The sequence below is a fragment of the Corvus hawaiiensis genome, chromosome 6 (genome assembly GCF_020740725.1).
Source record: "Corvus hawaiiensis isolate bCorHaw1 chromosome 6, bCorHaw1.pri.cur, whole genome shotgun sequence".
Lineage (NCBI taxonomy): Eukaryota > Metazoa > Chordata > Aves > Passeriformes > Corvidae > Corvus > Corvus hawaiiensis.
Window position 1 is genome coordinate 20,821,333 of NC_063218.1, and position 14,605 is coordinate 20,835,937.

Consider the following 14,605-nt stretch of genomic DNA (forward strand, 5'->3'; position numbering starts at 1 on the left):
CACTAAAACCAGTTAATGTATTAAAAGTATCACCAACCAGTGTACATCCACAATTATACATATAATCCTAAGAACAGACATGCAAAATCCTGTATGCCCTGAGGCTAGAGAAATTAAGTAATTTTTATAAATTAAATTGTCCTCTTCTCTGATTCAAACAAACAAATAGGAAAGAAAATCACTTTAAAATCACAGTATGCTGCAGATCATTTTTTCTGGTGCTTTTTCTATGATCCCCGCATGTCCCTATTAATTTAAACACAGCAAAAATTGACAAGCATATTTTTCCACTTTTACAGGCACTCCCTCTAGTGACAGCCATGGTTTCTCACTTAGTACATATCATCTCAAGCACTTCAAGGCTCCAAATTCCATTGTTTTTGTGGTGCTTTCTGAAAAAAATAACATTATTATCATCTGCCAGATCTGATGTGGTTTGTCAGTTATCCTTGCACTGCTTATGTGGTTTATACATAAATCAGATAAACCACAATGGGTTCTAACAAAGAAGCAATTAGGTCTAATTGGTGTTCCATATAGATCACCAGATATCAACAGCCACATCTTGGAATATCTGCATGAGGAAATATTTAAACCGGGAAAATAAATCAGTAAAGAGTCGATTAAAAGACTTGGTGGGGTTTTTTTCTGACTAACCAACATGTTTTGCCATACTAGACACTTGGAAGATACACCAATTCCTACCTGTTTCTATTTCAGTATCGCAAATAATTTCTGGCCTGTCAGAACAAAATGCATTAGACACACTGCTTTGACACAGCATCAAGTGTTTGAACAGCCATATGAAATATTTTTTTCTAGGTTCTTGACAATTCATGTCCATATTAAAAAAATTGTCTTCTATTTCAAGGTAGTTTTTGAGTTTTATGGCTACGGGACATTGAGGAATTCTTGTGCTTTTCCTTTTGCTTTGTTTCATGAAAAAGCCATGAAAAACTTTTCTCTCTTCAAGGCCAGTCAGGGTAGCAGTGTGTAATATTTGGTCGTTTTTACTGCACATAAGGGTAATGGACACAACAGGGAGATGCGTGGCTTAAGGAAACAAGGAAAAGTCAACAAACAGGAAGGGAGATGCCTCCTTATAAGAACAGTTGCTCTCCGTAGCTCACACGCCTTTTTCCAGCGTGCCAGCCGTCTGCTCGGAAGCGGAACAGACTCGTCTGCTTTACCAGGGCAACAGCTTTTGTTTCTGCTCTTCGCAGTCGTTTAGCTGACATGTTTGTAAACACCAATGTGTATTTTGTAAAAATTTAGCGTTTCACAAAACAACTTTATCATAAACACCAGGGCTCTTGCGGAACCTCCCGCCGACGCCCCCCGTAGGCCCAGCGGTCTCCCGGCAAGGCGGGCCCTGCCCGTCCCTCTCCGCGCTGCCGCCGCGCTGCTACCGCAAAGCCTCTCGGGAGTTGAAGTCCCGCACGCTGCCTTTCCTATGGCGGGCTCGCCGCTTGTGGACTCCATGTCCCATGTAGCGCTGCGGGGGCCCGGTGCCCGGCCCGCGGCCCCGGCAGCTGGCGGCAGGGCGGCTAGTTCAAGTTGCCATAGCGGCGAGGTGAGGCGGGCGGAAGGTGCCCGGGTACGGGGCGGCCTCGCCTCGGAGCGCTGTGCGGTGAGGGCTGGGGGTGCGGGAAGGGAGAGCCGGGGCCGCGGCCAGGGCGGTGTGCGGGAGGCGGTTGTCCCGCTTCGGAGCACCGCGGGAGGGCGGGCGCGGATGGGAGCGGCGGCGGGAGGCGCGGCGGCCGCGGGGTGCCTCGGGACAGTGCGGAGGCCCGGCCGGCGGCGCGCCCGGCGCCGTTTCGGCTTCCACGGTCCTGTCTGGGCCAAAGAACCCGGAGACTCTCAGAGCTGGAGTCGGCTGTTAGTGAAGTTCCCTGCGTGCCCGGCGGGAGGAGGGTTTGCAGAGGGCATTGTGTACGAACAGTGTGGAGGGTTCGTTTTCTGTGTCGTGCTGCCGAAGAGTGCAGGGAGCACGGTGTGCAAAATTGACAGTAAAATGTGGTACTGATCCCTGAAGGCACGATGATGAAATGTCACCATACAGGATCACCTTCCTGGCTTTTTCCGGGCTCAAATACAAGCACTGAAGGAAAGGGCCTTTCAGGTGTCATTTTGTTCCTTTCTGGAATGGCTGTAAATTTTTTTTTTTTTTTGGTCGTGCTCTGTCTTAGTTATAAGGCTTCAACCATACCTTTAATACTAAGTTAGTTACCTAGTGATAGATGAGTCTGTGTGGAGCTGAACAAATAAAACACTTGAGGAATAATCAGGTTGTGTACACTGACTTTATCTTTTTTTTACTTGAGCTGGAGAACTTGACGTTCAGATTGTCGGCTCTACTTCTTACCTTGCAGATCTCTTAACAAGAGAGTCCTCAGTGAAGCTGAAATGCTCTGTTTTCTACAGGAAAGAAAAATACTGAGTATTGATGCTTTTTATCAGTTCAACAAAGGTTATGATCTGTTTGGGTAGCACTAAAAACCAGTAAGAGCTGAATGATTCTCATTGTCAAGTAGGTAATATAATCATGTGCTGAAATTAGTGTAGCTTTTTGGGAAAAGTAATAAGCTTTATTTTTTGTTTCAATTGATGGGCAAATGTGCATACGGAACGTTTCTACAAATTTCTACTTTATGATTTTTATTTTTTTTAACCTAAAGTGAAACTTGCACAGTTCCTTTAAAAATGAGGATGTCGCTTTATATGAAACAACTTCTTTACCTTAAAAGTACTTATGGTTCCTTTTAGGTTGCTCATGAGAACAGAGAGGAATGCTTAACCATAAATTGTAAGTTTTCTTCAGACAAAATGTTCTCCTTATCGACTGCTTTCTTTTGCGTCTACCTTGATTACTGACCTTTCTTTTGTGCTTTGCCTAATAAATATTTTAATGAGCCTATTTTTGGACAGCTGAAAATAAACCCATTAATCTTTCCTGCTGTAAATCTTTATTTCCCTTTTTTTTCACAGTGTTTGCTTTTCAATAGTTGGGGCTCTTATGGTTGGGTCTGCTTGTTTTTTGGGTTTTGTTGATTTTTTTTTTCCAAATTACAGTAAAAACCAATATTATTCCATGTTATTATTTTTACCAGTGTTTTATTTATTTTACTTTTCTTTGTCTTTGAAAATATCCCATATTTCCTGTTTCACAGTGCTTTTTCAGTCTCATTAAGACTTCATTGCAGCTGACTAGAGTGAGGCACTGGAATAATGAATTCTGATACTGTTAGTAAAAATGTGCTTTAGTGAGGTGAGATAAGAAGAGGAAAGATGAGATAAATTCACCAGTTCAGAAAATATAAGGAATACTGATGTACTTGAGCACAGACTGAGCACATTGATTTGCTCTCCTTTCCTATTGGATAGGTTTCTATCCAAGTCTGGGGGACACAAATTTGCAACCTTTTAAAAATTAAATACAAGGATCTGGAAAAATATCAAATTGCCTACATATAAAATACAATATAAGATTTGAATCCATCCATGGTTCCTTTTTGAAATTTCAGCTCTTAGAGCTAGAAGAATGACATCTTTACTGTGACTTTATTTTTGTTGACTACAGGGTGTTCAAGAGTTTGCCAGTCTCTCTTCGTCAAGTCATTCCATGACCTTAAGGCAATCTGCTGCAGTGTGTAATAATTTAAGAAAAAATTTTGATCTAATCTACATTTTGAGAGTTATTTTAATCTATTACTATGTAACTTTACTATACTAGGCATAGCTGTCTGTAGTTTTTAATAATTTCCCCTGTCTGATGATTGTTGACCTATTTTCCCTCTCTCTTGCCATCCTTGAGACTTAGCAATCTCTATTCTGAGTACAGCTTAGTGAGTAGTGGGAGGTAGAGGAGAATGGTTTTGCAGAACAGGATGATTGATAAAGCATTGATGTCTCCACTGTATGTTTTGGGGGGAGAATTTGCTTTGGGCCATGATTTTATGAGTACTGAACATTTGGAAGCAATGAGAGTGCCTATTTTGATTTAATTTGCTTCTAAGAGCAAGATGCCTCCTGCATCTTGACGCTGCTTCATAGTGTGAACAAAGGTAATAATTGAGGATTGGCTGGAAGATCTGCTTCAAAAGTACATCCTGCTGACCCAGACTAGAAAGGCTAATGTAAATGTAATCTGAGTCTGTGCAGTTGCTTTGGGAATATTGTGCAAGACTGTTCAGTTGCACTCAGGAATTAACATAAGTAATTTTTCTGGTCTTCCTGCCTAGGCTTCAAGATACTGATGGCAGATTCATCCAGTGATTCAGACAACTTTCTTACGGGTCGGATGGGAAGGCGGCCTTTGAGAGCATCCCACAACAGAGCTCAGATTTATGGTGCTGAAGAAGTTACAGAGAAGATCCATACTTTAGCAAGCACTTTGCAGGTTGTTTACAAAATACGGTTTTAAAGAATTTATAGAGCCTGCATTTCTGTAACACAGGGTCAAATTTTCATTTCTAAAGTTGTGGAGTATACTGTACAGATGGGAAATACTGCTTTCTGTGCAAACCAAAAAGGGTTTTGGGAAATTGATCATACTGCTTTTGAACTGAAAGTGTGTGGCTTGTTAGACTTTTATACAGCTGTTATTTCAGACAGTAGTAGAATGTTGTTAGAAACAGCGACATGTTGGGGAATACTATTTATAAAGTTAGGAAACTGAATAGGGCCAAATCAACTTGGTTAGTTTCTCACAAGAGGCATTAAATTTTCTAGGAGAAAGTTTCAGCCTTGTCTTGGTTGTCTTTGTACTCTGTAAATTTCCAGATTTCTGATGAATATGTAGGCAGTCAATTCCTTCAGGATAGAGCTTACATTTAAAATATTTTCTAGATGTGAAAAATCGCACGGTGAGAAGCATTGTTTCTAAACTTGTAAGATTCACATACCTGAGCAAGAAAAAGTGTTCATCTCATTCCTTCTTCTTCAGTGGAAGGTGCAGAGGGAATATCTGACTTTTTTTTGCAAGTGGGAGGAGACATTTAGCTATCCTGACACCATTAATGCTTGAGAATTTGTTCCCATTCTTCTCTAGCTGACAGTTCTGAATACCTAGAGTGGGTGGGTGTATGTTTTACTATTTATTGTTTGGCCAGAAGTATTTTTTTTTCCTTTTAAAATATGAGAAAAATCAATATAGAATGGTAAATTTAAACTTCAAAGCGTCTTACCTCGAAAATAAACATCAATCTGGTAAAAAAGATAATAAGTTAGTAAGAATACAGTCTGACTGTTTTTTAAAAGGGATTCTTTGGTATTCTCCTGATTCTGTCTTAACATCTTTCTAGCTGCTGTTCTGAAATTCTGATTTTAAGCTAACTGCTTTTTGTGGACTGCTTTTCAGCAGATCTGCCATCTGATCCAATTGCTCATCTGGTCAGAGAATGCTCACGCAGTGACCTTACCTAGTGTGTTCTTCAAAAACTTGTTATTTCTCAGATCACTATTCTGTTCTACAAGCAGATAATGTTAAGATCTTTGGATTAAAAAGGTGTTTTTACAGAATGGCTGAAACTTGAAAAAACTTTTTATTTGAAACTGAGGACTTACTGTTGTACTGAAATGATAGCATTTGGTTTTGTTTTTTCCTTTTTCTTTATTTTCCTTCCTTTAGCCCTGCTGTACCACTTCAGATTCTGATTACTTGAATAGGATTTTGAATGTGTAGACCCTTTAGAAAGCACTTATGTTTTCAATTTAATCTTAGAAATCAAGAAGGATAAAGACAACAGTAATGTTTGGTTAGAGGAGGTTTCTGTTTTCACTTCTTTTTCTAAAACTTTTTTATTTAAGGATACCAACAGAAATCTAAGACATGTTGACCATTTACTAGGACAATACAGAGAATACAACAAGGAACAAACCAAAGCAATAACAACTGTGAGCAACTTTCAGTTTATCTTAACTTCTTAGGTCTTTTCCACTAGTAGAATTCATAGCTGAAAACTTGATATTAATGGACAGAATATATAAGGAGTTAAGTAGCTGTAAACAGAAACTTCTCATATTTATTTGAGCAATCTAAATCATAGTATAGTAATGTGTTATATAATGAAACCATGACAGGTTTTGTAGGCTTCATTACTTTTCTGGTTTATAAGCACCCAGTAGATTATGTTATGGTGCTATGCCAAGTACAATATGTGTAGCTGAAATAGATTATTAGGGAATATGTTTATTTTGCATGAATAAGTGATAAGATAAAAGCTGAATTATAGCAGGGAATGGGATTGGGATCATACTGATGCAGCTTTTTTCCTGCCATTCTACAACAGTTTCTGGATCTGTTGACCAGCTTGCTCTAAACTACAGAAAGGGTGAAAATTCTAAAATGAGTTTTCTACAAGTTTGAAAACAGGTATCTTAGAGAAAGCAAAACAAGTTAGTGCTGCTAGGGCAAGAGAGGTTTACAATTTGGTTACAAACAAGCTGCAGCAGGTGCTGCCTTGGAACATTTTACATAGGAATATTTTACATGTGAAGATAGAGAGAGTGAAGAAGCAAATGCGTAGAAAAGAAAGCTTGTTTTCTTCAGAGAAAGAGATCCAACACAGTGTATAATTCTGCAGGAGTAAAGCATCAATTTAACCATTGTTTACAAGCTTCTCTTAGAAAAAGGAGAACCTTTAGAAATTGATGTTTTGTGGATTGTAAAATAAAGGTGTGACAAACCAAGTGGCTAAGAACCAAAGTTAGCAAATGCAGTTGTAGAAAATGAGATGCAAGTTTGAAAAATGAAGAACTAATATTTGAATATAGCTAGTTCTGTACTCTTAAATTGGGAATGTCTTCCTTTTCCTGGAAATGAAACTTCTGAAAATAGGGGTTTCTGTAAAGCTGCTTAGGGAAATTTGATAGCCATATGTAAAACTGATTCCAGGTAGGGCTGGTAGAAAAATTCTAGTAAAAACTAATTTCTTTGAAGTTATTTTCTGCATTTTGCAGGACTGTTAATGAGCATTGCTGGCAAATAGGTCTTATTTTGGTTGTAGGAGACAAACTTTTGAGTTTTCATGGTGATGCACCATGTGGTGCACCACTGTTTTAAGAAACTTTATATTTTAAGCTGCCAGTGTTGGAAGCATGTTTTGCTATAATTACAGGAATGTGATATATGAGATATTGAAGAAAAGCTGTTATTAATTCTTAGCTGTACTTGGCTTAAAAATAGTTTTTATTCTCTTAATGACTTTTAAATAAATAATATTTTCCCTGCTTTTTAAAAAATAAGTCTGTGTTCATACTTCAATAAATTACAACTTTTCTGCAGTTAAAAGAAACACTGGAACAATCTATAGGTCAATTAAGGAGCCAGCGACTAATGCGAAACTCTGGGATGAGAAGTGCATCTCTCTCAAGCTTATATCCCAGTGACCTGGATGGAGAAGGAACATCAGGTAAAATACTTAAAGGGCTTGAGTATGCTTAAATTATGTCATATTGCTGTGTTATGCAAAGAGGAAATTAAGAAAAATGTGTAGAAATAGTGGCATGGAAACTCATCACTGATTACATGAAAGAAATTCAGTTTAAAAATTTGGGAGACCTGCATTAAGTTATGCAGTTGTTTATGTGGTAAATTTTTCCAGCTTTCTGTTACGTAGTATTTTCTGCTGATATCCCAAGAGATCTAAATGAAATGTTGATTCTTTCAGCTGAGAAAATAAATTTTCCACTGCATGAGTTGTAGGTACATACAAGTTAAAGCTAAATCCAAAAGATATTGCAGCTTCTGAAGCTTGCTTCACAGCAAAAAGGGAATTTAAATTTTAAATGCATGAGATTGTGGATGTTTGGAAACAGTGTAAAAGAAAAAAACAGAAGTAATTTATGACCCACAGAAGAGTAGGTTTTTTTCCTTGTATGTCTCAGAAAATTCATTGTATTTTAGGAAAAGGTATGTTTGGGAGGAGTATTCCTTCCAGAGCTGGTACTTAATATATTCTAGTAGAAAGCTCTAAAAATTTCATTCCTATGTCAAAGCTGTGAAATATAATAGTTTGAAGCTCCAATGGGTTTATGTGGAGGAAAAAGTGGTTGGTTGGGCAAATAAAATTTGAGGAAAAACTACTCACTCCTTGGAGAAACAATTCTACTTTCTGGAATACTTGTATGTCATGAGTAAGAAATGTTTAAATTGAAGAAGAGAAGAGCTAAAAGAATCACATGGATGTTATGTAATTTAGTAGTTGTTTTGTCTGTAACGTGACCTGGAAGGACATTGTCAGGATGAAATATGCATTTGTCATGGAGCAAAATGAAAAATTTCCCATACAAAATTTTGTCTTCCTACTTACTCTTTTAATCTCTTATCTCCTACAGGGAACCGCCACTTCCTGCCCACTTCTCCTCTCAGGGATTATAGAGACTCACAGGGCAATAAACATCGAAGGTCTAGATCTGCAAGTGTTCGATTTGTCAGTGAGGCAGATAATGTGGACCAGGTACAGAACACTAATGGGAGTTCCTGTCCCACATAGGCAATATGTGGTCACCAGACTTTTTGCTTTTACATTAAATGAGGTGATTCTGAAGATGCAGCTAAGAATGTTTCAGCTATGATTTGTGCTTTCAGTGTTACCTGCTATTTTTCGTTAGGCAGTCACCTCTTGTATCTGTCATGAACTTTCATGCAAATCATTATAGAGAAAAAAGATGCAGATGGTAGTGATATCAAAAGTAAAATACGAAAATAATCTCCCTACTTTTTAGGCCATCTAATGACAAAGAAAAATAATGTCTGAATAGCCTGTTTAGTCTGGAGAAGACTGAAAGGGGATCTCAGTAATGCATATTAATATCTCAACATGGGTGTCAAGAGGATGGTGCCACACTCTTCAGTGGTGCCCAGTGACAGGACAAGGAGCAATGGCCATAAACTAAAACACAGGAAATTCCACCTCAACATGAGGAAGAACTTCACAATGAGTGTGGCAGAGCAGTGGCACAGGCTGCCCAGGGAGGTTGCCAAGTCTCCCTGTCTGGAGACATTCAGAATCCACCTGGACGAGTGCCTTGTGGAACTGCTCTAGGTGACTCTGCCTTGGCAGGGGGCTTGGATGGGATGATCTCCAGAGGTCCCTTCCAACCAATTATCTTTCACCTTCATGCTGAAGTTCAGTGAGGCTGTGAAGGGGATTATTCTGCTTTAGTTAATGGCATAGGGTATTAGTGCTTTTGCTTCTACTTCAGTGTAGCTTAGATTGATTTTGATCCAACTAGTTCTTCATCTTAGTTCTTAGTCTGACCTGTGAGTGGGATAATTTGACCCTGTACTTCAGGCAGATGATGGGAGGAGGAGAGGATGTGTTTGCCGCTGGTAATTTTCATACCCCTTAACTTGTGTCTGCTTGCAGACTTCAGAAAAAATAAATTAATTACCTTAATGAATAAGATTAAAGTGTTTCTGTTATCCTAGAGGTAGAGAGGAGATTTCACTACCTGTTTTTGCTTTTTCAGACAGAGTGGCTAGACTTGCTCGAGTGAATCTGTGTAGACTAATATTAAAGAAGCTGATTGTAAGGTACTCATTAAATCAGTCTTTATTAAATCAGTCTCAGCTTCCAAATAATTTTAAACTTAACTACAATATGTTTTCTCAGTTGACTTTTTGGGAAGCTATAGAAATTCCTAGACTTTTATTTAACCCCATTTCATTATCTTTTTAATCTAGTTCTCTCCCCATTCCTTCCTCCCCCATGGTAAGAGTGGAAAATAATCCTTGGAAGGAAATAATATTATGTGGAAATCTTCCCTTCTAACCATCAAAAAATCTTAGGACTATTTTAGATTACTTCTAGATATTCTATAAATATCTTGGAAATTTTATTCAAAGGAGTTCCTGCAATGCATACAAAGTTCCTCGTATTAAATATGTGTGTAGGCAAATAGCTTTTTTTCCAGTTTTGATGATAACCGTTGGTTTATTCCTTATTCTTGCTTTTCAGTGAGTGAATATGGCTTTTTTCTTTTCATTAACTATTTTGTAAGAAGAGTATAGTGCTTTGAGGAATGATGAACTACAAGTAGTCATTGATCATGATTATAGGTAGAAATTAGACCAGAGATAAAGCAGTACTGCTTAACTAAAGTTGTGGCGTTTTCTTTTTTTCTGTAACTGGTGTCTCTTTATTCCCATTCTGACTTTTCCTAGCTGAAGTAATTTTTCAGCCGAATAATCTTTTGACACATTTAAGTCCCTCTCCTTCTTAGCACACACATTTTGAAAATATGCTCAATTTTTCAAAGTCTCTCAGGTCAGGTTCAAATTTCTGGGTAATCACACAAGGGAGGTAGTAGTGCCTGTGTCTGAATGTTGAGGGCAGTCAGCTTGGTTGTGGAAGATTAAGGTTTAAATTTAGGGCATAGACCAAAGGAATATTACAAATTAATAACGATAATCCTGGCCATGGAACTGTTGACAGGAATAGGTTGCATTAGGATGGATTAACTGTCACTTTCTATCCCATGAAGACTGAATGACCTATTCATTTTTTTTTTATTTGCTCCCTAAAACTTTGATGATAAGTTGGGAGCCTGCTGAATGGGGAAGGTGGGAGATTTTACAGAGGAAAGTAGATGTGTGTTTTTGTTTTTTTGTTTTTTTTTTTTCCCAAGATCTGAAAAAAGAGCATGTAAAGTCTTGGGTGATACCTGTTCTTGGTAGTTCCTGAAGACATCATACCGCTCTGCTTGTTCTGTTTCAAGTTCCTATGTCATCTATTTTTAGTAGCATATATAGCTGGGCAGAATTTGTTTTAGCTATACTAGCATCTATTAACATGAAATATGTCTCTCCTGAACATTACTTGTTCAGATGTTTCAACTTGCTTTGCATTAGCGTAAAGAGGTGGTGCAGTGTCTAAGCTCTGAACCACAGAAAAAAAGCATAGTTAGGAAACTTGGTTTAACAAATAAAGTACTGAAAATTAAACTACAATGAGCATGTATTGTGAAGGGTTGATTGAAATAGAAGTGTGCAAGCCTCATCCAGTCATCCAGGCTCAACTACAGTTCATGGAGTTTTATTATTTTGTAGATTATTTTTGTCTGCTTTATTTTAAAAAGTGTATATATGTGTAGATATGTATTTTTGGAATATCACAGAAAAAAACGGTTCCTAAGCCTTAGCTTAATTTGTGTACTTTTATTTACAGCTTCATTCTTTTCACCAGTCTCTTCGAGATCTCAGCAGTGAACAAGTTCGCCTGGGAGATGACATCAGTCGTGAGCTTTCAAGGAGAAATAGGTATAAACAGAATATAACTTCATGTGAAGAACAGTGTGGAAAATAATTCTTAAACTCTTTTATTTCAAAAAATAATTTTGGGGAGAATGGGAGATTGTGCAACATATAGATGAAAGCAGGATTATGAACTGCTTGTTTTATGTCATCTTCTGCAGTATTTATAAATGTAAATAACACCCATCAATTCCAATTTGTGTAGTATATGAGGCTTTCCTCAGCTTTTTTTTAAAATACGCACAAAACAGCAAGGACTAGGGAATTTCTTTTATTACATCTTTGCTCCTAATTTGTTCTTTTTACTGGAGTCCTTTCAGGGCAAGCTCTCCTGCAGGCCATAATCTATATACTTTCTCAACATGTCGTGCTTTGTTCAACAGCAATAACAGGAGTTAGACTGTTAATTCCTAGTAGGAAAGTACTGTTCAAAAGGGCTGTGTGGATGTGCCCATAATTTTGTACTTGCTGACCTGATACCTAGCTGATACTTAGATGCTCTGTTTCTTCACTTGAGGAATGGAAATGCTTTTTATCATTAATTTTCCCCTTGAGTCTTGTTTGTAATTATGCTATAAATTATTATGAATAGGCTATGATCTATTATGAATAGGCTGTAGAAGAAATTGAAGTAGCAAAAAATTCTGGGAGGTTGTTGCTGCTTAAAATTATCACGGTTGTTACTTAGTTTTTGCACTGTAGAATATTGTCTTACTTATATTTTCTTATGAAGGACTGATGCTGAATTAAGAAAGACTCTAGAAGAATTGTCTGAAAAGCTCACTGAGTCCCAAAGACAAGAAACGGTGAGTGTGACTAACATGAAGAGATTATTTGTATTTAGTATTCTAAGCAAAATGCGGGCTTCTAGTTTAATGTGTGTGTTGGTAATCGGTATTGCATATTGATATGTGTATCTGAACATGATCTTTTTTAGGCTACTATAGGTTGTTGAAATATTACCCTTCGATAATTAAATCAGCAAGACAAATTTTGTATTTCAGGTGCTTGTTTTAAGTAAAAGTGTTTTAAAGGTGTGTGTATTGTGAATTTTTCTGTTTCAAAATTCACTGCCTTGGAGGAAGCTGCTTTTTAACTTTAAACATTGGTTTGAATGCTATTATACTTTTTGAAGATACCTTTGGAAAGATACAAGCTTTCCCATGTTATGATGATAAATAGTGTTGCTTCTTGTTCCTCCCTCCCTCCCTGTCCTTTTCAATCCTTATCATCTATGTAGCAAAATGGAAGGAGTCTCTTTGGGCTGCGCTCTTCTCTGAAGGCTTGGTGACAAAATGTAACAAAGAAGGCAGGACAGCCATGACAGTCTTTTCTTGTCTTCCTGTATCTGCTGGAAGCAGACTAACTGCAGTCTGTTTTACTTTAATCTGAAAGAGATCTGCTATTGAGATGAAAGTCAAACAGCATATTGCTGGAGGAACAAGAGAAGTTGAGAATCACCCCAGTAATTAGTAGGTGAGAATCCTGTAGGTAGTTCTTGACACATAAGGCTTGAGTGTATGCTTTATGTAAGCATTTACTGTGATATTAGTAGCAATGCTGACTTTTCAGACCAAGTGTTATATATGCTTATTTTCCCATAGGTGATTCATCTTGCCCTAAAATTGCATGAATTGGTACTAAATGCTCTGTCAAGGGCTTTAGTGATGTGTTCGTCACCGATAACAATATTGTTGGCGTGGACCACTTGTTGGTACCAGCAGACTTAATAAACATACTTGTATAAATTCCTGACTCTAGATTAAGTTGGACAGTGATTCAAGAGGCACTATATGTACCAGTTATGTTCTTGATATGATAGAGTCCATTAGGGAAAGAAGACTTGCCTTGTCAGCCTTTGTAGAAAAATAGGATGGGGTTGTCTTTGTTGAAATGTTAATTTTGATTTCTCCTAGTAGCCTGGTAGGATAAAGTAAGTTTATCTGTTAAAGAATTCTTGATACTTGCAAAATGCTGTGTTTTTCTTGTAGAAGACTTCTCAGTATGTTTTTTTCTCTTTCATGTACTAGGAAATTAGTGAATTCATTAAGTTTTAACCAAGGTGATTCTCAAAAGAATAGCTGCTACAACTGGCTACATTACAACTGTTCAGTGCCTTTGCATGAGAGAAACAAACCTTCCTCAATCCTCTGGAATGCAGGCATCCACTGTCTGTTCATTAATGAAAGAAATAACTAGCTCTTTGACCTCCTACAGTAGGGTTTCAAGATGTGAAATTGAAGGTTACAACTTTTGACCTGAGAGGAGCAAAAAATGAGAGAGGTGAAGTGTAAGAAGGAGTTTGTTCATGGTAAGGGAAATATCAGAAGAATAAGTGTCTTAATTGGGAGGGAACATTATCATGCAATAAAGCTATGCAAACTGAAATATTTACTGATATTCTTTTAGTAAAGAAACAAATGCTGCAGTAAGCTGCAGTGAGATGATTTTTATGTGTAGGAATAGTAAGAATTCACCCGGAATATTCTGCTCATTACTGATTATTGATGTTTTGAAGAACATTGGCCAAATGGGAAGAAGTCTGGAAAGAGGAGAGGGAAAGCAAGAAAACGGGGAAAAATAAAAAAGACCACTGATTCAGAGTTCCTTGAAAAGATAAAAGAATTGCTGGGGTTCAATTTGCAGAAGAAACGGGTAGTTAGGAACGATCTAGCCATGTATGATGAATGGCCAAAAAGTGGAAATTTAGTGTACAGTATTAGAACAGAAAGTCATCTAATGATAATTTTGTACAGTAGTAGTCTAGTCACCTGTGAGTTAGGAGCTTCTTGATCTGGAAGTGATCTGTCTGCTTTCTGTACTGAGTGATAATCTCTCTGTGGATTTCTTTTTTGAAACTTCTCCAGTGTTTGTTACAACTTGCATATCTTTATGATTTTGTCCTATAGCAAGGGGTTCTTCAGATAGGTTATATATTTTGAGAGGAGCTGCCACTTTTTAGGTGATCTGGTTTGTTTTTTGGGGTTTTTTTTGGTTATTTTGTGTGTGTCTGTGTTGGTTGACGTGTTTTGTCGTAAGTTTTTTTGTTAGTTGTTGTAGGGTGTTTATTTGTTTGGTTTTTAAATCTAACTACTCTTTCATCCCTAATTTTAACTTGGGAGGTTGTTCAGTTTCTTCAGAGGCTTTTCAGAGTGTTACTTTTCGGGCCGAAAAATTCTGACTTAATGCGATGTTGCCAATTCCACACCACTTAAAAAGCCTAGTGGTAGCAACATTGTGCACTGCTGCTTTGCCAGTGCTCTCTGATACTAGGTTTGGATCTTCTGCCCTGGTTCAAAGCTTAGTGGTCTCCTATTACCTCATGAGCCTGGCAGAATCAGTGAGATG

At 37.7% G+C, this 14,605-nt stretch overlaps 1 protein-coding gene across 4 annotated transcripts in view; it reads left to right on the forward strand.

Annotated features, from left to right (window-relative positions):
• The first annotated feature begins 1,508 nt into the window (after positions 1-1,508).
• Positions 1,509-14,605, forward strand: part of CEP128 (centrosomal protein 128) — a 115,581-nt gene continuing 102,484 nt past the window's right edge. For 3 of the 4 annotated variants that reach the window (XM_048307578.1, XM_048307580.1, XM_048307581.1), the window contains exons 1-8: positions 1,519-1,630; positions 2,767-2,806; positions 4,242-4,399; positions 5,809-5,895; positions 7,286-7,412; positions 8,338-8,459; positions 11,172-11,263; positions 11,991-12,063. In XM_048307578.1, the coding sequence (XP_048163535.1) occupies positions 4,256-4,399; positions 5,809-5,895; positions 7,286-7,412; positions 8,338-8,459; positions 11,172-11,263; positions 11,991-12,063 (645 nt within the window). In that variant the 5' untranslated portion in view covers positions 1,519-1,630; positions 2,767-2,806; positions 4,242-4,255. Of the gene's footprint in view, positions 1,631-2,766; positions 2,807-4,241; positions 4,400-5,808; positions 5,896-7,285; positions 7,413-8,337; positions 8,460-11,171; positions 11,264-11,990; positions 12,064-14,605 lie in introns of all 4 variants that reach the window. The other variant, XM_048307579.1, reaches the window with a different exon arrangement.